Raw genomic sequence first — 24,416 nt, forward strand, 5'->3', positions numbered from 1 at the left:
GTCTTTGACGTGTTTTGTTTATTATGACTTAGATAAAGGGAAGAGAACTGGTAAGCTCTGAAATGGAGTCTTTTTGTTTAACATTTGTTACCATAAGTAATAAATAGATATATGAATATTCACATAGTTAAAGACGAACCGCGTTTGTTCGGGAATACAGCGGGCGCGATGCGTAAAATGTTCATTTAGTGCTGATTTCCAGACCTGCGGAGATACTTCCCATATGTTGTGTCTGCAGACCAGTTTATGTCTGTGACAGAATTACTTCTCATATGTCTGCAGACCAGTTTATGTCTGTGACAAAAAGCCAAATAAATACATAAACGAAAATTCCTGGTATGTTAAAATGTAATGGCTGAATAGTTTGGGGCGCAGTAAGAATCTTTGCACATTAGTTTCAGAGCCTAAAATAGGATTTCTCTTTCTGTAATTGACCAACATGTGTAATAAAACCTATTTTACTACAAAACAGTCATGTTAGACTCACGAAGCGACTCAAACGGTGTAAAACAGCACTGATACCAGCTGGTAAAGTATATAATATGACAGTATTACTTGTCTAAATGCAGTACTGATAATTTTTATGCCATGCTACCACCTAGTTTTTGTTGTTGTTTTTACTTTCTGAAGGTCTTTTAAAGTTCTCATTTTTTCGTCATTGTCTGCTGGTTTGCTTATAATCCATCCAACACTTAACTGGGACTATGTTTTACACGTAAAAGGCAAATAACCAACTTTAAATTCAGGTACTTTGTCATAAAGAAACATGATTTTATGCATTAGTTGCGTCTGTGAAAAATTCAAAGATAGCAAGCATCTGCTTTTGTTATTGTCATATAGAACAAAATTACATCACAAGTCTGCATAGTATATAAAATAAAGTACATCGTAACAAGTGATAGTAAGTGCAAAAATCCCTAAATACTAGGGGGTCATTGTTATTGTTTTTATTGATCTTTTCACTTGTATTCTTGGGCGTTATAGCAGCAGAATGATGGTCTGGCTTCTGTGTTGTTTCCTAAGTGAAATAAGGAAAAATAACAAGCAAATTAAAATTTTAATACATTTTTTTTTTAATCAACAAAAATCAGCAATATCGAAGAATTGTCGAAAAGTCGAATCGGCACCCAAAAAAATTGGAATTGAATTGAATCGGGACAAAAGCATGTTGTCACAGCCTTACCAAATACCCACCAAATAAACATCGGCACAACCATGAGAGTAGCTGCTGCAGGGACAAGTGGAATAAACAGTAAATCTTAATAGGTCATAAAGCGGGAGCTAATGGTGAGGTTATGGAGTTGGAATGATCAATGCTGCAATGCAAAGTATATTCACTGTTATTGTTTGGGTGGGGTCTGGTTCACTGTCTGTGGGAGGACAGGAGAGACACTGCTGAGTCGGACCAGTCTGGCTGTCCTGGCTCGCATGGCCTTGTACCTTTTGCCTGACTGCAGGAGATGGAACATGTAATGGGTTGGATGCTGTTGGTCACGCAGGATGTCATGCACCTTTCCCATACACACCAGCAGCTGATGGCACAGTTGTAAAACTTCACCATCAGCTGTTTTGGAATCCCAGCGTTCCCTAGTTTGTCTCCGGTAGTAGAGGCGTTGCTCGGCCTTTCATACAGCTGGGGTGGTGTTGATGCCCCTGGACAAGTCCTCAGTCACAGTCCCACAGTAACTACAGTTTGACTAAGAATCTTAGGCTGAAAAGTGAAAGTGATGTCCTAAATAAATAGTAAAAAGGAAAAAAAAGCACCTTGTGAGGCATTGGTCCAAGCCAGGGACACTTCAGACACCAAAAACCAAACCGATACCGCTGAGTTTTGTCTGCATGTTTATGTTCCAGCAGGTTGAACTGCATCCGGTTCCAGTTCCAGCCATGGTGTGCTGCCAGCCCTGCCCCAGGCTTTGCTCCCGCTCTTCAGCCTACACTCTGGTGCTCGGCCTGGGCTTTGTCACACTAGGGACCAGTCGCATTCTGCTTCTAAAATTCTCCGTCAATAGCGGTGAGTGACGGCTTGTATCATCAAACCAGCTCGCGGCTTAAAATCACATGGAGCCATTTCTGTTATTTACTTTGTTCTGGATTGGAAGTAGTGACAAAAATATCCAGGCTGACTGTTTTTCTTTTGGTTTTCTTTCAGAAAACAAGTATGACTTCCTCCCTGCATCCGTCAATCTGCTGGCTGAGGCGCTGAAACTGCTCTTCTGCCTGGTTATGTCAGTCAGGGTCATAGTCCGAGGTGAGTCACAGCTCTGTCGGTGTCTTTGCATTGAGTTTGGCATCAAGGTGATGATCTGTTCTGTGATGGATTCTGTTTTTCTGTTTGTTCCTGTAAACATGCTCACTCTGAGCGAATTTCGTGGGTTTCTCTCGGTGTAAACTGTCTTGAAATGGACGTTTTACCTCCCTCTTTTCAACCAAACAGTTTGAGTGGGTTCTAGAGGCTGGTTCTGGAGCCACGTCACTGATCCAGCTCAGAACTGGTTGAGTTTTCTGCACCCAGAGAGCCACAAGGTCTTTGTATTTTCAAACTGCATCTTCCAGTGCAGCTTGGATCCTTTCTGGTTTGACGTAATGAGATTGATGCTTCTGAGGACTGCAGAGAGGCGTGCATCCCGTAGTGAAACACTCCACTCGTATTCCTCAGCTGCAGTTCGGTATATAACCTAAGTTTTGAGTCGGTTTCATAGACTGGAATTGCTCCTTTAATTTAGTTGTTTACTTGTGTTATAATGACATGAAAGCAATTTTGAATTTCAGTTTTGAAAGTGAATCCAGATACATGAACAGTCTGTTCAGAATCTGTCCTCCTCTTCCTGCTGACGTCTCCTCCTCTCCATGCCGCTGGGATCAGACTATGTTCTGGTGTCCTCCCATGGTTCTGCAGGTGTCACCATCAGCGAAGGTGCACTCAAATCAGCGCCTCCTTTCCAGAGCTGCATTATTATTTATTTTATTTTATTTTATTTTATTTTATTCATCATCCTAATCGCTTAATTCAATGAAGGGTTGCAGGGAAGCTGAAGCCTATCCCAGCCGTCTTGGGCTGAAAGGCAGGGTACACCCTGGACAGCTCGCCAGTCCATTTTATTTTATTTTATTTTATTTTATTTTATTTTATTTTATTTTATTTTATTTTATTTTATTTGATTTTATTTTGTTTTATTTAAAAAGAAGGGTAAAGTCTCACCAGACTGCAGATTTTTCTTTTTTTTTCTTTTACAGGGAGTTAGTATAATTTAATAATCTGGTTAAATCACGTGTCGCTTCACAGATATGCCAACGTTTAGCTGATGAAAGCTGCTTGTTTGACTTCCTTTTATTTCCTGGAAATAAAACTGATCTAAAATCCGTTCTCCAAAAGTGTCCTGGTCAAGACAGAGGGCAGTAATAAATATGACAAAATTTAATTTGATTTTTTTGGATTAAAAACAAAATAAATGTATCAAACCTTTTTATTTCCTCGTCATTTTTCTTGATTTCAATTAGAAAAAAAACAACACAGTAGCTAATTCAATTCAATTCAATTCAACTTTATTTATATAGCGTCAAATCACGGCAATGCCATCTCAAGACGCTTTACAGGCAGAGAAGAAAACATAATGAAGGCCAATTCATAACAGCCTATATAAGAAAACCAACAGATTGAGTTTGAGGTCCAACTCAATCTCCCATCCTGAGCAAGCACACTGGCAACAGTGGGAAGGAAAAAACTCCCTTTTAACAGGAAGGAAACCTCCGGCAGAACCCGGCTCAGGACAGGCAGCCATTTGCCTCTGCTGTGTGGGGGCAGATTTTAATGTTCTGTTTACAGTAGTAAACAGAACAATAAAAACGATAAAAATGACAAAAATTTTATAATGGATTATTTTGATTTGTTTGAAAAAAATAATTTTTTAACAAAAAATCGATTTTAAAATTGTGAAGCAAAAAATTCCAGATTTTTGATTTTTCAATTAGATTTTTCCACCCCTAATAAAAAGATGCCATCAAATCATGAAAACGGTAAAATGCTGAAACCCCAGAATATTTCATCACCACGGTTACTGCAGATCAAAATGCAGCAAAACAGTCAAACCAAAGCTGATGTATCTGCCTGTAAAATGTCTACATTCACTGAATAAACCATCTGTTGAAGACTCAGATGATATCTGCTGGAATGTTTTTGTTCAGACAGACATCAGGGATCGATGACGGAGAGAATGAATATGTTCTAGTTCTTTCTTGAAGGATTTCTCCACAAGATTGAACCGACCTCATGACAGTTCTGTAAAAAGGAATGTCAGTGTTGGAGCATGAAGGAGGACAAAGAAAGCAACTCCAACCTGCGTGCTGTGTGAGGGTTTAAAGCCTGTTTCTGCAGGTTTTCCTCATTTCATACCACAGGTCCCCAGTAGAGGGCGCTCTTAAACAGAGCATGAAAGCCTTAATGCTGATTTTTAAATGACTTTAAGAAGCTCCTGCTGTAAATTGACTGCAGTTTAAATCAAAATCTATAAATCTGGGTGTGGATATGGTCTGTAGTCTTCATCTAGAGGCATGTACACAAACTTTATTCCCACCTCGTGTTTCTACATGAATGAATATTTCTCCCCTAAATATTCTTTTGCATGGAAAAGCAACGTTTTGAAGCAAAAGCAGAGCAGGTGTGACAACGAGAACATCCAGAAAATAATAAATGCAGTTTCACTAAATGTTGATGTAATGCTCACCGGAGCAGCAGAGAAGATTAAGTCAGTTTTATCATTTATTTCTAAAGAGAATAACTGCTGGATGGGGAAAGAAGCAAAGTGAGAAGTATCAGCTCCGTCAGCTGGCAATTTTATTTCTACATTTCATTACATGTAAACTCACTGCTCTGCTAATAAATGCTGAGTGTGAGGAAACAACTGCAATCATACGTTACCATGAGAACATGCAGCGTAACCATAGATACAGACTCTGTCTAGGGATGGATATGGTCAGCAACAACACGCATGTAGACTGGTTTTTAACCAAGTCATGTTGGTACTAAGGGGACCAAAGTGGGCCAAGAAAACCTCCCCCCACCATCCCACCAGCAGCAACGTTTCTCCATCTTCTATTGTCCAGTTCTGGTGAGTCTGTGTGAATTGTAGCCTCAGTTTCCTGTTCTTACTGACAGGAGGGAACCTGGTGTGGTCTTCTGCTGCTGGAGACCATCTGCTTCCAGGCTGGACGGGTTTTATTCTGTATATCTTGGTTGGAACCAGTGCTTACTGGGCTTTCTGTTGTCATTCTATCATCTCCAACCAGTCTGTCCAGTCTCCACGACATCAACCAGACATTCTGGTCAGGACAACTGCTGCTGGCTGGATATTTTCTCTTCAGATCATCTCTGGGAACGCTACAGATGAGCATTTAGATAAAATCAGATCATTTCTTGTTTTTTCTCACTGTATCAATGCTGGATCAGTGATTTCAGTTTGGATGGATGCTATTAGCTCGCTGATCTTTGAATCGATCTAGACAATTACACCTTCAGTTAAACACACAGAAATCTGTGCAGGTGGTCTGAAAAACATGAGAGGTTTGCTGATTTTCTGCAGATATTCTCACTTCATAATTACCAGTTCATGTGCAGCAAAAAGCGCTCACACATGGTTTCTGTGTGTGGATCATGAACGCACATGGCCTCCAATGTTTCTGTCATGTGACGTTAGGTGCGAGTGCACCACTGGGTCTCAACAAGGTGTCTGTTACGATCACATGACCTCAACGCTAGTGGAAGCATTTCCACCCTTCAGATAATCCTGTCAGATTTGCAAGTGTGTGTTTGTACACAGCATGAGCGCTTTTACACAGTCGTCTGTAATGAAGACAGTAGTGTGTGTGTGTGTGTGTGTGTGTGTGTGTGTGTGTGTGGTTTGGGATGTGCAGAACCAGTAATGTCTGTCCCATGTGAATCATCCAAACCACAGCAGAGACAACCGGACTGTTTGTGTCTGTTCTCAGAGGGGCGATCATGCAGAGAGTTGGGATGCGCCTCCAGCTCCTCCTTCCTCATCTCCCTGAAGTGGGCCGTCCCCGCATTCCTCTACTTCCTGGACAACCTCATCATCTTCTACGTGATGACCTACCTGCAACCTGTTAGTTAAGACTCAGATCTGTTGTACGACTTCTGCTAGAACGAGATATTTTGTGATGTAGTTACGTTTCTGTGGATGAGCTTCAGTTGTTCAAGATGCAGTTTCAGGATAATAGTTTGTTCCTCTGAAAGCAGGGTGTCAGATGCACTTTTAACCTGAGATCCTGCTCTTCTCCCTCCTGTTTCCAGGCCATGGCAGTGCTGTTCTCCAACTTTGTCATCCTGACCACAGCCGTACTCTTTCGAATCGTTCTTAAGTAAGTTCTCAATCTTCCTGACGCTACAGAAGGTGCTTAAAGTTGAATCATTTTCAATCAGTTTGTGACTTTTTGACACTTATTCAGCACTATGAAACTTCCCAACACTGAAATGTTCAGGAATTTGTCCCAGTATCGTAAATTCAGAATTATTGCTGCTGTGTTACATTTCAGGCATGTTTACATGGACATATGTTTACATGTGAAGCATGTTTACATAGACATATGTTTATATGTGAGGCATGTTTACATAGACATATGTTTATATGTGAGGCATGTTTACATAGACATGTTTATATGTGAGGCATGTTTACATGGACATATGTTTACATGTCAAGAATGTTTACATAGACATATGTTTACATGTGAGGCATGTTTACATAGACATATGTTTATATGTGAGGCATGTTTACATAGACATATGTTTATATGTGAGGCATGTTTACATGGACATATGTTTACATGTGAGGCATGTTTACATAGACATGTTTATATGTGAGGCATGTTTACATAGACGTATGTTTATATGTGAGGCATGTTTACATAGACGTATGTTTATATGTGAGGCATGTTTACATGGACATATGTTTACATGTGAAGCATGTTTACATAGACATATGTTTACATGTGAGTCATGTTTACATAGACATATGTTTACATGTGAGGCATGTTTACATAGACATGTTTATATGTGAGGCATGTTTACATAGACGTATGTTTATATGTGAGGCATGTTTACATAGACGTATGTTTATATGTGAGGCATGTTTACATGGACATGTTTATATGTGAGGCATGTTTACATAGACATATGTTTATATGTGAGGCATGTTTACATAGACCTATGTTTATATGTGAGGCATGTTTACATAGACATATGTTTATATGTGAGGCATGTTTACATAGACATATGTTTACACGTGGGGCATGTTTACATAGACATATGTTTACATGTGAGGCATGTTTACATGGACATATGTTTACATGTGAGGCATGTTTACATAGACATATGTTTATATGTGAGGCATGTTTACATAGACATGTTTATATGTGAGGCATGTTTACATAGACCTATGTTTACACGTGAGGCATGTTTACATAGACGTATGTTTACATGTGAGGCATGTTTACATGGACATATGTTTACATGTGAAGCATGTTTACATAGACATATGTTTACATGTGAGGCATGTTTACATAGACATATGTTTATATGTGAGGCATGTTTACATAGACATATGTTTATATGTGAGGCATGTTTACATGGACATATGTTTACATGTGAGGCATGTTTACATAGACATGTTTATATGTGAGGCATGTTTACATAGACGTATGTTTATATGTGAGGCATGTTTACATGGACATATGTTTACATGTGAAGCATGTTTACATAGACATATGTTTACATGTGAGTCATGTTTATATAGACATATGTTTACATGTGAGGCATGTTTACATAGACATGTTTATATGTGAGGCATGTTTACATAGACGTATGTTTATATGTGAGGCATGTTTACATGGACATATGTTTACATGTGAAGCATGTTTACATAGACATATGTTTACATGTGAGTCATGTTTATATAGACATATGTTTACATGTGAGGCATGTTTACATAGACATGTTTATATGTGAGGCATGTTTACATAGACGTATGTTTACATGTGAGGCATGTTTACATAGACATGTTTATATGTGAGGCATGTTTACATAGACGTATGTTTATATGTGAGGCATGTTTACATGGACATGTTTATATGTGAGGCATGTTTACATAGACATATGTTTATATGTGAGGCATGTTTACATAGACCTATGTTTATATGTGAGGCATGTTTACATAGACGTATGTTTATATGTGAGGCATGTTTACATAGACATATGTTTACACGTGGGGCATGTTTACATAGACATATGTTTACATGTGAGGCATGTTTACATGGACATATGTTTACATGTGAGGCATGTTTACATAGACATATGTTTATATGTGAGGCATGTTTACATGGACATATGTTTACATGTGAGGCATGTTTACATAGACATATGTTTATATGTGAGGCATGTTTACATGGACATATGTTTATATGTGAGGCATGTTTACATGGACATATGTTTACATGTGAGGCATGTTTACATAGACATATGTTTACATGTGAGGCATGTTTACATGGACATATGTTTACATGTGAAGCATGTTTACATAGACATATGTTTACATGTGAGTCATGTTTATATAGACATATGTTTATATGTGAGGCATGTTTACATAGACGTATGTTTACATGTGAGGCATGTTTACATAGACATGTTTATATGTGAGGCATGTTTACATAGACGTATGTTTATATGTGAGGCATGTTTACATAGACGTATGTTTATATGTGAGGCATGTTTACATGGACATGTTTATATGTGAGGCATGTTTACATAGACATATGTTTATATGTGAGGCATGTTTACATAGACATGTGTTCACACGTGAGGCATGTTTACATAGACACATGTTTACATGTGAGGCATGTTTACATAGACACATGTTTACATGTAAAGCATGTTTACATGGACATATGTTTATATGTGAGGCATGTTTACATGGACATATGTTTACATGTGAGGCATGTTTACATAGACCTATGTTTACATGTCAGTCATGTTTACATGGACATATGTTTACATGTGAGGCATGTTTACATAGACATATGTTTACATGTGAGGCATGTTTACATAGACACATGTTTACATGTAAAGCATGTTTACATGGACATATGTTCATATGTGAGGCATGTTTACATGGACATATGTTTATATGTGAAGCATGTTTACATAGACATATGTTTACATGTGAGGCATATTTACATTGACATATGTTTACATGTGAAGCATGTTTACATAGACATATGTTTACATTCGAGGCATGTTTACATAGACATATGTTTATATGTGAGTCATGTTTACATGGACATATGTTTACATGTGAGGCATGTTTACATAGACATATGTTTATATGCGAGGCAAGTTTACATGGACATATGTTTACATGTGAGGCATGTTTACATAGACATATGTTTACATGTGAGGCATGTTTACATAGACATATGTTTACATGTGAGGCATGTTTACATAGACATATGTTTACATGTGAGTCATGTTTACATAGACATATGTTTACATGTGAGGCATGTTTTCATAGACATATGTTTATATGTGAGGCATGTTTACATAGACATATGTTTACATGTGAATCATGTTTACATAGACATGTGTTTACACATGAGGCATGTTTACATAGACATATGTTTACATTTGAGGCATGTTTACATAGACATATGTTTACATGTGAGGCATGTTTACATAGACATATGTTTACATGTGAGTCATGTTTACATAGACATATGTTTACATGTGAGGTATGTTTACATTTACATATGTTTACATGTGGGGCATGTTTACATAGACATATGTTTATATGCGAGGCAAGTTTACATAGACATATGTTTACATGTGAGGCATGTTTACATAGACATATGTTTACATGTGAGGCATGTTTACATAGACATATGTTTACATGTGAGGCATGTTTACATAGACATATGTTTACATGTGAGTCATGTTTACATAGACATATGTTTACATGTGAGGCATGTTTACATAGACATATGTTTACATGTGAGGCATGTTTACATAGACATATGTTTATATGTGAGGCATGTTTACATAGACATATGTTTATATGTGAGGCATGTTTACATAGACCTATGTTTATATGTGAGGCATGTTTACATAGACGTATGTTTATATGTGAGGCATGTTTACATAGACATATGTTTACACGTGGGGCATGTTTACATAGACATATGTTTACATGTGAGGCATGTTTACATGGACATATGTTTACATGTGAGGCATGTTTACATAGACATATGTTTATATGTGAGGCATGTTTACATGGACATATGTTTACATGTGAGGCATGTTTACATAGACATATGTTTACATGTGAGGCATGTTTACATGGACATGTTTATATGTGAGGCATGTTTACATAGACCTATGTTTATATGTGAGGCATGTTTACATAGACGTATGTTTACATGTGAGGCATGTTTACATAGACATATGTTTACATGTGAGGCATGTTTACATGGACATATGTTTACATGTGAAGCATGTTTACATAGACATATGTTTACATGTGAGTCATGTTTATATAGACATATGTTTACATGTGAGGCATGTTTACATAGACATGTTTATATGTGAGGCATGTTTACATAGACGTATGTTTACATGTGAGGCATGTTTACATAGACATGTTTATATGTGAGGCATGTTTACATAGACGTATGTTTATATGTGAGGCATGTTTACATAGACGTATGTTTATATGTGAGGCATGTTTACATGGACATGTTTATATGTGAGGCATGTTTACATAGACATATGTTTATATGTGAGGCATGTTTACATAGACATGTGTTCACACGTGAGGCATGTTTACATAGACACATGTTTACATGTGAGGCATGTTTACATAGACACATGTTTACATGTAAAGCATGTTTACATGGACATATGTTTATATGTGAGGCATGTTTACATGGACATATGTTTACATGTGAGGCATGTTTACATAGACCTATGTTTACATGTCAGTCATGTTTACATGGACATATGTTTACATGTGAGGCATGTTTACATAGACATATGTTTACATGTGAGGCATGTTTACATAGACACATGTTTACATGTAAAGCATGTTTACATGGACATATGTTCATATGTGAGGCATGTTTACATGGACATATGTTTATATGTGAAGCATGTTTACATAGACATATGTTTACATGTGAGGCATATTTACATTGACATATGTTTACATGTGAAGCATGTTTACATAGACATATGTTTACATTCGAGGCATGTTTACATAGACATATGTTTATATGTGAGTCATGTTTACATGGACATATGTTTACATGTGAGGCATGTTTACATAGACATATGTTTATATGCGAGGCAAGTTTACATGGACATATGTTTACATGTGAGGCATGTTTACATAGACATATGTTTACATGTGAGGCATGTTTACATAGACATATGTTTACATGTGAGGCATGTTTACATAGACATATGTTTACATGTGAGTCATGTTTACATAGACATATGTTTACATGTGAGGCATGTTTTCATAGACATATGTTTATATGTGAGGCATGTTTACATAGACATATGTTTACATGTGAATCATGTTTACATAGACATGTGTTTACACATGAGGCATGTTTACATAGACATATGTTTACATTTGAGGCATGTTTACATAGACATATGTTTACATGTGAAGCATGTTTACATAGACATATGTTTACATGTGAGTCATGTTTACATAGACATATGTTTACATGTGAGGCATGTTTACATAGACATGTTTATATGTGAGGCATGTTTACATAGACGTATGTTTATATGTGAGGCATGTTTACATAGACGTATGTTTATATGTGAGGCATGTTTACATGGACATGTTTATATGTGAGGCATGTTTACATAGACCTATGTTTATATGTGAGGCATGTTTACATAGACATATGTTTATATGTGAGGCATGTTTACATAGACATATGTTTACACGTGGGGCATGTTTACATAGACATATGTTTACATGTGAGGCATGTTTACATGGACATATGTTTACATGTGAGGCATGTTTACATAGACATATGTTTATATGTGAGGCATGTTTACATAGACATGTTTATATGTGAGGCATGTTTACATAGACCTATGTTTACACGTGAGGCATGTTTACATAGACGTATGTTTACATGTGAGGCATGTTTACATGGACATATGTTTACATGTGAAGCATGTTTACATAGACATATGTTTACATGTGAGGCATGTTTACATAGACATATGTTTATATGTGAGGCATGTTTACATAGACATATGTTTATATGTGAGGCATGTTTACATGGACATATGTTTACATGTGAGGCATGTTTACATAGACATGTTTATATGTGAGGCATGTTTACATAGACGTATGTTTATATGTGAGGCATGTTTACATGGACATATGTTTACATGTGAAGCATGTTTACATAGACATATGTTTACATGTGAGTCATGTTTATATAGACATATGTTTACATGTGAGGCATGTTTACATAGACATGTTTATATGTGAGGCATGTTTACATAGACGTATGTTTATATGTGAGGCATGTTTACATGGACATATGTTTACATGTGAAGCATGTTTACATAGACATATGTTTACATGTGAGTCATGTTTATATAGACATATGTTTACATGTGAGGCATGTTTACATAGACATGTTTATATGTGAGGCATGTTTACATAGACGTATGTTTACATGTGAGGCATGTTTACATAGACATGTTTATATGTGAGGCATGTTTACATAGACGTATGTTTATATGTGAGGCATGTTTACATGGACATGTTTATATGTGAGGCATGTTTACATAGACATATGTTTATATGTGAGGCATGTTTACATAGACCTATGTTTATATGTGAGGCATGTTTACATAGACGTATGTTTATATGTGAGGCATGTTTACATAGACATATGTTTACACGTGGGGCATGTTTACATAGACATATGTTTACATGTGAGGCATGTTTACATGGACATATGTTTACATGTGAGGCATGTTTACATAGACATATGTTTATATGTGAGGCATGTTTACATGGACATATGTTTACATGTGAGGCATGTTTACATAGACATATGTTTATATGTGAGGCATGTTTACATGGACATATGTTTATATGTGAGGCATGTTTACATGGACATATGTTTACATGTGAGGCATGTTTACATAGACATATGTTTACATGTGAGGCATGTTTACATGGACATGTTTATATGTGAGGCATGTTTACATAGACCTATGTTTATATGTGAGGCATGTTTACATAGACGTATGTTTACATGTGAGGCATGTTTACATAGACATATGTTTACATGTGAGGCATGTTTACATGGACATATGTTTACATGTGAAGCATGTTTACATAGACATATGTTTACATGTGAGTCATGTTTATATAGACATATGTTTATATGTGAGGCATGTTTACATAGACGTATGTTTACATGTGAGGCATGTTTACATAGACATGTTTATATGTGAGGCATGTTTACATAGACGTATGTTTATATGTGAGGCATGTTTACATAGACGTATGTTTATATGTGAGGCATGTTTACATGGACATGTTTATATGTGAGGCATGTTTACATAGACATATGTTTATATGTGAGGCATGTTTACATAGACATGTGTTCACACGTGAGGCATGTTTACATAGACACATGTTTACATGTGAGGCATGTTTACATAGACACATGTTTACATGTAAAGCATGTTTACATGGACATATGTTTATATGTGAGGCATGTTTACATGGACATATGTTTACATGTGAGGCATGTTTACATAGACCTATGTTTACATGTCAGTCATGTTTACATGGACATATGTTTACATGTGAGGCATGTTTACATAGACATATGTTTACATGTGAGGCATGTTTACATAGACACATGTTTACATGTAAAGCATGTTTACATGGACATATGTTCATATGTGAGGCATGTTTACATGGACATATGTTTATATGTGAAGCATGTTTACATAGACATATGTTTACATGTGAGGCATATTTACATTGACATATGTTTACATGTGAAGCATGTTTACATAGACATATGTTTACATTCGAGGCATGTTTACATAGACATATGTTTATATGTGAGTCATGTTTACATGGACATATGTTTACATGTGAGGCATGTTTACATAGACATATGTTTATATGCGAGGCAAGTTTACATGGACATATGTTTACATGTGAGGCATGTTTACATAGACATATGTTTACATGTGAGGCATGTTTACATAGACATATGTTTACATGTGAGGCATGTTTACATAGACATATGTTTACATGTGAGTCATGTTTACATAGACATATGTTTACATGTGAGGCATGTTTTCATAGACATATGTTTATATGTGAGGCATGTTTACATAGACATATGTTTACATGTGAATCATGTTTACATAGACATGTGTTTACACATGAGGCATGTTTACATAGACATATGTTTACATTTGAGGCATGTTTACATAGACATATGTTTACATGTGAGGCATGTTCACATAGACATATGTTTACATGTGAGTCATGTTTACATAGACATATGTTTACATGTGAGGTATGTTTACATTTACATATGTTTACATGTGGGGCATGTTTACATAGACATATGTTTATATGCGAGGCAAGTTTACATAGACATATGTTTACATGTGAGGCATGTTTACATAGACATATGTTTACATGTGAGGCATGTTTACATAGACATATGTTTACATGTGAGGCATGTTTACATAGACATATGTTTACATGTGAGTCATGTTTACATAGACATATGTTTACATGTGAGGCATGTTTACATAGACATATGTTTACATGTGAGGCATGTTTACATAGACATATGTTTATATGTGAGGCATGTTTACATAGACATATGTTTATATGTGAGGCATGTTTACATAGACCTATGTTTATATGTGAGGCATGTTTACATAGACGTATGTTTATATGTGAGGCATGTTTACATAGACATATGTTTACACGTGGGGCATGTTTACATAGACATATGTTTACATGTGAGGCATGTTTACATGGACATATGTTTACATGTGAGGCATGTTTACATAGACATATGTTTATATGTGAGGCATGTTTACATGGACATATGTTTACATGTGAGGCATGTTTACATAGACATATGTTTACATGTGAGGCATGTTTACATGGACATGTTTATATGTGAGGCATGTTTACATAGACCTATGTTTATATGTGAGGCATGTTTACATAGACGTATGTTTACATGTGAGGCATGTTTACATAGACATATGTTTACATGTGAGGCATGTTTACATGGACATATGTTCACATGTGAAGCATGTTTACATAGACATATGTTTACATGTGAGTCATGTTTATATAGACATATGTTTACATGTGAGGCATGTTTACATAGACATGTTTATATGTGAGGCATGTTTACATAGACGTATGTTTACATGTGAGGCATGTTTACATAGACATGTTTATATGTGAGGCATGTTTACATAGACGTATGTTTATATGTGAGGCATGTTTACATAGACGTATGTTTATATGTGAGGCATGTTTACATGGACATGTTTATATGTGAGGCATGTTTACATAGACATATGTTTATATGTGAGGCATGTTTACATAGACATGTGTTCACACGTGAGGCATGTTTACATAGACACATGTTTACATGTGAGGCATGTTTACATAGACACATGTTTACATGTAAAGCATGTTTACATGGACATATGTTTATATGTGAGGCATGTTTACATGGACATATGTTTACATGTGAGGCATGTTTACATAGACCTATGTTTACATGTCAGTCATGTTTACATGGACATATGTTTACATGTGAGGCATGTTTACATAGACATATGTTTACATGTGAGGCATGTTTACATAGACACATGTTTACATGTAAAGCATGTTTACATGGACATATGTTCATATGTGAGGCATGTTTACATGGACATATGTTTATATGTGAAGCATGTTTACATAGACATATGTTTACATGTGAGGCATATTTACATTGACATATGTTTACATGTGAAGCATGTTTACATAGACATATGTTTACATTCGAGGCATGTTTACATAGACATATGTTTATATGTGAGTCATGTTTACATGGACATATGTTTACATGTGAGGCATGTTTACATAGACATATGTTTATATGCGAGGCAAGTTTACATGGACATATGTTTACATGTGAGGCATGTTTACATAGACATATGTTTACATGTGAGGCATGTTTACATAGACATATGTTTACATGTGAGGCATGTTTACATAGACATATGTTTACATGTGAGTCATGTTTACATAGACATATGTTTACATGTGAGGCATGTTTTCATAGACATATGTTTATATGTGAGGCATGTTTACATAGACATATGTTTACATGTGAATCATGTTTACATAGACATGTGTTTACACATGAGGCATGTTTACATAGACATATGTTTACATTTGAGGCATGTTTACATAGACATATGTTTACATGTGAGGCATGTTTACATAGACATATGTTTACATGTGAGTCATGTTTACATAGACATATGTTTACATGTGAGGTATGTTTACATTTACATATGTTTACATGTGGGGCATGTTTACATAGACATATGTTTATATGCGAGGCAAGTTTACATAGACATATGTTTACATGTGAGGCATGTTTACATAGACATATGTTTACATGTGAGGCATGTTTACATAGACATGTGTTCACATGTGAGGCATGTTTACATAGACATATGTTTACATGTGAGGCATGTTTACATAGACCTATGTTTACATGTGAGTCATGTTTACATGGACATATGTTTACATGTGAGGCATGTTCACATAGACATATGTTTACATGTGAGGCATGTTTACATAGACACATGTTTACATGTAAAGCATGTTTACATGGACATATGTTTATATGTGAAGCATGTTTACATAGACATATGTTAACATGTGAGGCATATTTACATTGACATATGTTTACATGTGAAGCATGTTTACATAGACATATGTTTACATTCGAGGCATGTTTACATAGACATATGTTTATATGTGAGGCATGTTTACATAGACATATGTTTACATGTGCTACACACTGTTTGTCCCTTAATCCTGCGTGATTGGATGGTGAATAATAATGTTTATTCATGTATTAATAAAACTGCGCTTCAGCCTCATTCTTGAAATTTTTAGAATATTTCTGTGACCTTTTTACACTTGTTATGTGTTTATTTACAATTTTATTGTTTTATGCCTGCTTGTCTTTTCTTTTATCTTCTTCCCTGCGTTGAGAATACAGATGAAAATGAGAATTCCTGGCATGTTTACGTCTCATTCACCTGAACTATTCCAGTCAAATAAATAAATGAATATTAACGAACGACCCATTAAAGTCATGTTTTACCTCTTTGTTATCTTCAGGAGACGCCTTTCCTGGGTCCAGTGGGCGGCGCTGCTTGTCCTCTTTTTGGCCATTGTTTCCTTGACAACAGGATCTGGAAGCAGCCAGAACTCCACGGCAGTGCCGAGCCTTCACTCAAACCCTCTCTCCACCCCCTCCAACTCCTGCCTCCTCTACACACGACTCCTGGAGCAGATGAAAAACAGCAGGTAAAAGATCTGGAGAGAAAAGAATACAGTAGCAAGAGTCGTAAAAGTGTGTATCTTTCCACCCTTTCTCCTCATCATCTCTGGCTGTCACGGCAACCATGCTCCGTCTCATGGTAATCCAAACGTCCTTCTCTTCAGCAACACTTTCTAGTTCTTCCCAGTAGATCCGAGGTGTTTCCAGGCCAGACTGGATGTTCAGGTGGCTTCGGGTTGGAAAAGACTCGTTGTTATGATTTGGCTCCTTCTGAACATGAGAAGTCATCACCTGGGTTTCTCCAAACTCCTCTGCTGAACTGAGGAGGAAGGGTGTGCAGCTCACAGTCTGGAGAAGAAGAAGATTTTCTACTTTCATCGTTTAACTAACGACTAAAAAGAAAGAAATGCTGAAAGATTTTCAGGACGAATTAGGTAGAAAAATACCAAATTACACAAAATGCAAATGGACAAAACTCCCCCTGAAGGAGCGGACGTCTCCTCCGTCCCGTCTCCTGCGGGACAAAACTCCCCCTGAAGGAGCGGACGTCTCCTCCGTCCCGTCTCCTGCGGGACAAAACGCCCCCTGAAGGAGCGGACGTCTCCTCCGTCCCGTCTCCTGCGGGACAAAACTCCCCCTGAAGGAGCGGACGTCTCCTCCGTCCCGTCTCCTGCGGGACAAAACTCCCCCTGAAGGAGCGGACGTCTCCTCCGTCCCGTCTCCTGCGGGACAAAACGCCCCCTGAAGGAGCGGACGTCTCCTCCGTCCCGTCTCCTGCGGGACAAAACTCCCCCTGAAGGAGCGGACGTCTCCTCCGTCCCGTCTCCTGCGGGACAAAACTCCCCCTGAAGGAGCGGACGTCTCCTCCGTCCCGTCTCCTGCGGGACAAAACTCCCCCTGAAGGAGCGGACGTCTCCTCCGTCCCGTCTCCTGCGGGACAAAACTCCCCCTGAAGGAGCGGACGTCTCCTCCGTCCCGTCTCCTGCGGGACAAAACTCCCCCTGAAGGAGCGGACGTCTCCTCCGTCCCGTCTCCTGCGGGACAAAACTCCCCCTGAAGGAGCGGACGTCTCCTCCGTCCCGTCTCCTGCGGGACAAAACTCCCCCTGAAGGAGCGGACGTCTCCTCCGTCCCGTCTCCTGCGGGACAAAACTCCCCCTGAAGGAGCGGACGTCTCCTCCGTCCCGTCTCCTGCGGGACAAAACTCCCCCTGAAGGAGCGGACGTCTCCTCCGTCCCGTCTCCTGCGGGACAAAACTCCCCCTGAAGGAGCGGACGTCTCCTCCGTCCCGTCTCCTGCGGGACAAAACTCCCCCTGAAGGAGCGGACGTCTCCTCCGTCCCGTCTCCTGCGGGACAAAACTCCCCCTGAAGGAGCGGACGTCTCCTCCGTCCCGTCTCCTGCGGGACAAAACTCCCCCTGAAGGAGCGGACGTCTCCTCCGTCCCGTCTCCTGCGGGACAAAACTCCCCCTGAAGGAGCGGACGTCTCCTCCGTCCCGTCTCCTGCGGGACAAAACTCCCCCTGAAGGAGCGGACGTCTCCTCCGTCCCGTCTCCTGCGGGACAAAACTCCCCCTGAAGGAGCGGACGTCTCCTCCGTCCCGTCTCCTGCGGGACAAAACTCCCCCTGAAGGAGCGGACGTCTCCTCCGTCCCGTCTCCTGCGGGACAAAACTCCCCCTGAAGGAGCGGACGTCTCCTCCGTCCCGTCTCCTGCGGGACAAAACTCCCCCTGAAGGAGCGGACGTCTCCTCCGTCCCGTCTCCTGCGGGACAAAACGCCCCCTGAAGGAGCGGACGTCTCCTCCGTCCCGTCTCCTGCGGGACAAAACTCCCCTGAAGGAGCGGACGTCTCCTCCGTCCCGTCTCCTGCGGGACAAAACTCCCCCTGAAGGAGCGGACGTCTCCTCCGTCCCGTCTCCTGCGGGACAAAACTCCCCCTGAAGGAGCGGACGTCTCCTCCGTCCCGTCTCCTGCGGGACAAAACTCCCCCTGAAGGAGCGGACGTCTCCTCCGTCCCGTCTCCTGCGGGACAAAACTCCCCTGAAGGAGCGGACGTCTCCTCCGTCCCGTCTCCTGCAGGACAAAACTCCCCCTGAAGGAGCGGACGTTGATATGAAGTTATATAATAAAATGTAATTTACTCAACAGAACAACTAATGATGAGAACAGTGAGGCTGATCCGTCGCCTACACTCCCATGTTCCACATTACTGCCAAACATTCGTTCCTGAACAACTGAAGAAGTACGCAGGGTTTTATATTTTGCTGCATGAATCATTTTTGTAAAAATGAATATTTTAATTCAGACCTAGTAACATGGTAATGTAGGAGCCCCTCTCTGATACCCACCCCCCCAACCTTTCCAGTCCTTCAAACCTGGAAATCCAGTTCCAGTTTCAGCCTGGGTCTTGTTGAAGAGACCAGAAGTTGCTGTTTGGAGCTCTGCAGCCTCCCACCTTCACAAGTCTTCCTTTCACCCCTCTGGTGCATGAATTATTAACAAATAATAATTCATGCAATATTTAATTCCTACAGACACTTTTCTCTCTCTTTAATATTATTGGAGTTTTTATTTAGTTTATTTATTTGATCCATTCTATAAAAATATTTATAAAATAATATATGGTCATATTTATATTACAGAAATATTCCATAAAAACTAACTAGTATCATTTTCTGTTTATTACCGAGGTAAACATGCTTTTGTTCCGATTTGATTCCAATTTTTTAGGTGCCGATTTTGATTTAAATTGCTATTCTCACAATTCTTCAAAATTGCTGATTTTGTAGATTTAAAAAAAAATGTCCAAAACGTTTCTTTGCTCGTCACTTTTCTTGATTTCCGTTTGGAAAAACCAACCCAGTAGCCAGACCATCATTCTGCTGCTTTAATGCCCAAGAAGACGAGTAAAAAGATTAACAAAAAAATAAAACTGACAAGGTTTTATAATGGATTAGTTTTATTTATTTGAAAAAAAGAAATAGATTTTTTAACAAAATAAAGTGATTCTTTTTAACAAAAAAAAAACAAACTATTTTTTTAACCAAAAAAAAATCGATTTTAAAATTGTGAAGCAAAAAAACTTTTTTTATTTGATTTTCCCAGCCCTGGTAATTCCATGTACGTGTATATATGACTTTTGATACGATATTAGTTTATTCTGCAGAGTGGCAGTGTGTTGGTGACTCTCCTAATGTCCACCGAAGGGGATCATTGCAGATAAACCTTCCTCACTTCTGAATATATTAGAAAACAGCTTTTAAATAGGCGTCCACTGTAGTTAATGATGATCTGCAGAGTGAAGGTCAGGTGATGATGATGATGAGCTTTTCTGCTGAAGATTCGGCTTGTATGTTTTGCAGCAGGGGATGGTGCTTTGTCTTCACTGCAGAAGGAACATTCAGTTCATTTAGAAACTCTGAACCGATTCAGTAAAAGCCCCCTTAAAGGGTCCTTCCGCTGCAGAATCATGTGTGGTACCGTTTAATTAGACAAATTATTATGAAGCAGCACACATCAGATGGGCTCGCAGGCTCCTGAATCTGACTGGTTTTCTGCAGCGCGTCTGAATCGTGGACGGCGTCGCTGCCCGGTCAGGCCTGGAGAGACAAGGTGCTGGAGAAGCTTCGGTCTCTCGGCGTGGGGCACATCCTGCTTCTCCTCCAGTGCTTCATCTCTGCCATGGCCAACATCTACAACGAGAAGATCCTGAAAGAAGGCGACCAGCTCACCGAGAGCATCTTCATCCAGAACAGTAAACTGTGAGGAGCCGGTGATGAAGACACACTGAAGCTCAGCTCGCACCTAATGGCAGTCTGTTTCTGCAGGTATGCCTTCGGTGTGGTGTTTAATGGTCTGACCCTGGGGCTCGGCAGTGAGGCGCGAGGACTCACCGTTCACTGTGGCCTCCTGCATGGACATAACATCTATTCCCTGGTTCTGGTGCTGGTTACTGGTAAGAACATCAGAAATGTTATGTTGGAAAGTATCGGTTCATGCTCCTACTGCCAGTTTTATGTCCTACATGTTAAAGTTATGCTGATATCATAAGACAATGAAGTCGTCCAGCTACCAGAGGAAGTACTCTTCCAGTTCAGTGAGCTTGTACTGAAGTCTGTGACTGAGAGGAGAGATTTGGAAGCAGAACTTCACACCTCGCTCCGTCCTCTCCCCAGCTGCTTTGGGCTTATCTGTGGCCTTCATCTTAAAGTTCAGAGACAACATGTTCCATGTGCTGACCGGGCAGATCACCACCGTCCTGGTTACCGGCCTCTCCCTCTTCCTCTTCAACTTCCGTCCTTCGCTGGACTTCTTCTTGCAGGCGCCCATGGTCCTCCTGGCCATCTTCATCTACAACGCCAGCAGGCCAAAGGACCTGGAATACAGCCTGCAGCAGGAGAAGCTGCGGGTCATCAATGGAGAGGTGTTCGAGAGGTCCAGAGGGGTAAGAAGCAAACCTCAAATCTCCAGCATACAGCCACTTCCTCTCCTCCCACACACACACACCATGTCCTCTGGAGGAAACGTGGCTCTTATTTCCCTATAATGTGATTTCTTCAGTGCAGGAGGGAGGAAACCTGACTCCCTGCAGAGAAAACTGCATCCAGACTGGAAGCATAGCTGACATTACTTACAAACGGAAGTGATTTATACATCCAGGACTTTGTTCAGCAGGACTGTGTAGTGGTTGGTGTCCCAGACATGTGGTATACATGCAATGCACACTTTCAGATGCATTCTTCTTCTTCTATGGTAGAGCTCTAAGAATAACAAACAGCAGGACAGCAGCTAGCTTCACAATGCAAAGCATTTCCCCTTTCTGGTCTGGAGGCAGTGAAACTAAGACGTCAGCCCTAGAATACCTCAGGAAGAACGTTTATGTGAAATAAAAACACGACTTTTAAAAAGCATTATAATCCGACTAAAGCTGTATGATACAAAGCTTTTAAAACCAGGCTAACGGACCTTTTACTGTGCAGTTGGAGGAGAAGAATCAGTGTCCATGCTGCATGTCAGCATGGAGCAACATGTCAGGAATGTTTGCAGCACCTTGCTGAATCTAAGATGCTTCTGGAGGAAAAATGTGGGCTCTAACCCTGTAGGTGTATCGTTTACCGGACAAATGGGCCTTTTTTATTAGAGCCAGATTCCCAATAAAGCTGCTCTCATTTACATATTTAAATGAGAGGGTGTGATGATAACTGTATGCATCATCATCAAATGATGTCATGTTGCAGTCGATTGATCTGATTTGTGGCATACCTCATGCACCGTTACATAGGTACTTACATACTTACATGGATACTTACATAGATACTTACATGAGCAATGAGATACTTACATAGATACTTACATAGATACTTACATAGATACTTACATGAGCAATGAGATACTTGCATAGATACTTACATAGATACTTACATAGATACTTACATAGATACTTACATAGATACTTACATGAGCAATGAGATACTTACATAGATACTTACATAGATACTTACATGAGCAATGAGATACTTACATAGATACTTACATAGATACTTACATAGATACTTACATGAGCAATGAGATACTTGCATAGATACTTACATAGATACTTACATAGATACTTACATGAGCAATGAGATACTTACATAGATACTTACATAGATACTTACATGAGCAATGAGATACTTACATAGATACTTACATAGATACTTACATAGATACTTACATAGATACTTACATAGATACTTACATGAGCAATGAGATACTTACATAGATACTTACATAGATACTTACATAGATACTTACATAGATACTTACATGAGCAATGAGATACTTGCATAGATACTTACATAGATACTTACATAGATACTTACATGAGCAATGAGATACTTACATAGATACTTGCATAGATACTTACATAGATACTTACATAGATACTTACATGAGCAATGAGATACTTACATAGATACTTACATAGATACTTACATGAGCAATGAGATACTTATATATCTAGATATATACACCTAGATACATACATAGATACCTACATGAGGATGAGTGTGTATCCAGTCTGAATGCTAACCGTTAGCATGACTCGTTCTGCACTCTTCCTTCTAACTCCGCCTGAATCCTGTGTTTGATGCTGCAGGATGGCGAGGAGGTGCAGCTCCTGGCAAAGACCAACACAGACAGCGAATCTGAGGAGGATTCCTTGTAGATCTCCTGCAGATGTCCTGAAGACATTTCTGCTGCTAACACATAGCTGCAGGGAGGACTTCGTTCTCTTCGCAGCAGGATCACGTCAGTGGGTCCACATCGAAGTGTTTGGGAGGCTATGGTGTATATCTTTGAAGCGTGCCTGCCTGAGCGTGACTCTGCCACACATGTAGTGACAGAATGGTCATCTATGACACAACTGGCGCCATGTTTGCCATTCTGTGAGCCTTTAAGGTTTCCCTCTGATGATTCCAGATGTTTCTGCTGCTACCTGGCTGCTGTTTCCACCAGGATTATATCAGACTTTTAAAGTGTTGCTAAAGTGAAAGTGTTTCTTCTGTTTAAGAGTTAAAAAAAAAAAAAGGGTTTAAAAAAAAAGTTTAGCAGAAATTGTGATTATGAATAATACATAATTGAATGTTTACACATACAGATGCAGCTGCTTGCAGGGATTTCTTTTTTCTGAGCTCACAGAGTTGGTTGCAGGGACCAGTGGCCTTATTTAGAGCCACTGCAGAGGATCCAGACTCAGCTGAAGTG

The 24,416-nt window shown here is 39.1% G+C and overlaps 1 protein-coding gene across 1 annotated transcript; it reads left to right on the top strand.

Moving 5' to 3' along the window:
* On the top strand, positions 1-24,150 carry slc35a5 (solute carrier family 35 member A5). The gene is made up of 10 exons (XM_079254426.1): positions 1-50; positions 1,855-2,014; positions 2,153-2,251; positions 5,986-6,119; positions 6,308-6,375; positions 17,511-17,699; positions 21,233-21,433; positions 21,500-21,627; positions 21,848-22,116; positions 23,809-24,150. The coding sequence occupies exons 2-10, from the start codon at positions 1,888-1,890 to the stop codon at positions 23,875-23,877; spliced, it is 1,284 nt and encodes a 427-aa protein (XP_079110552.1). The 5' UTR covers positions 1-50; positions 1,855-1,887; the 3' UTR covers positions 23,878-24,150.
* Positions 24,151-24,416: the final 266 nt, after the last annotated feature.

This window comes from Telmatherina bonti (assembly GCF_933228915.1).
Source record: "Telmatherina bonti genome assembly, chromosome: 15".
NCBI lineage: Eukaryota > Metazoa > Chordata > Actinopteri > Atheriniformes > Telmatherinidae > Telmatherina > Telmatherina bonti.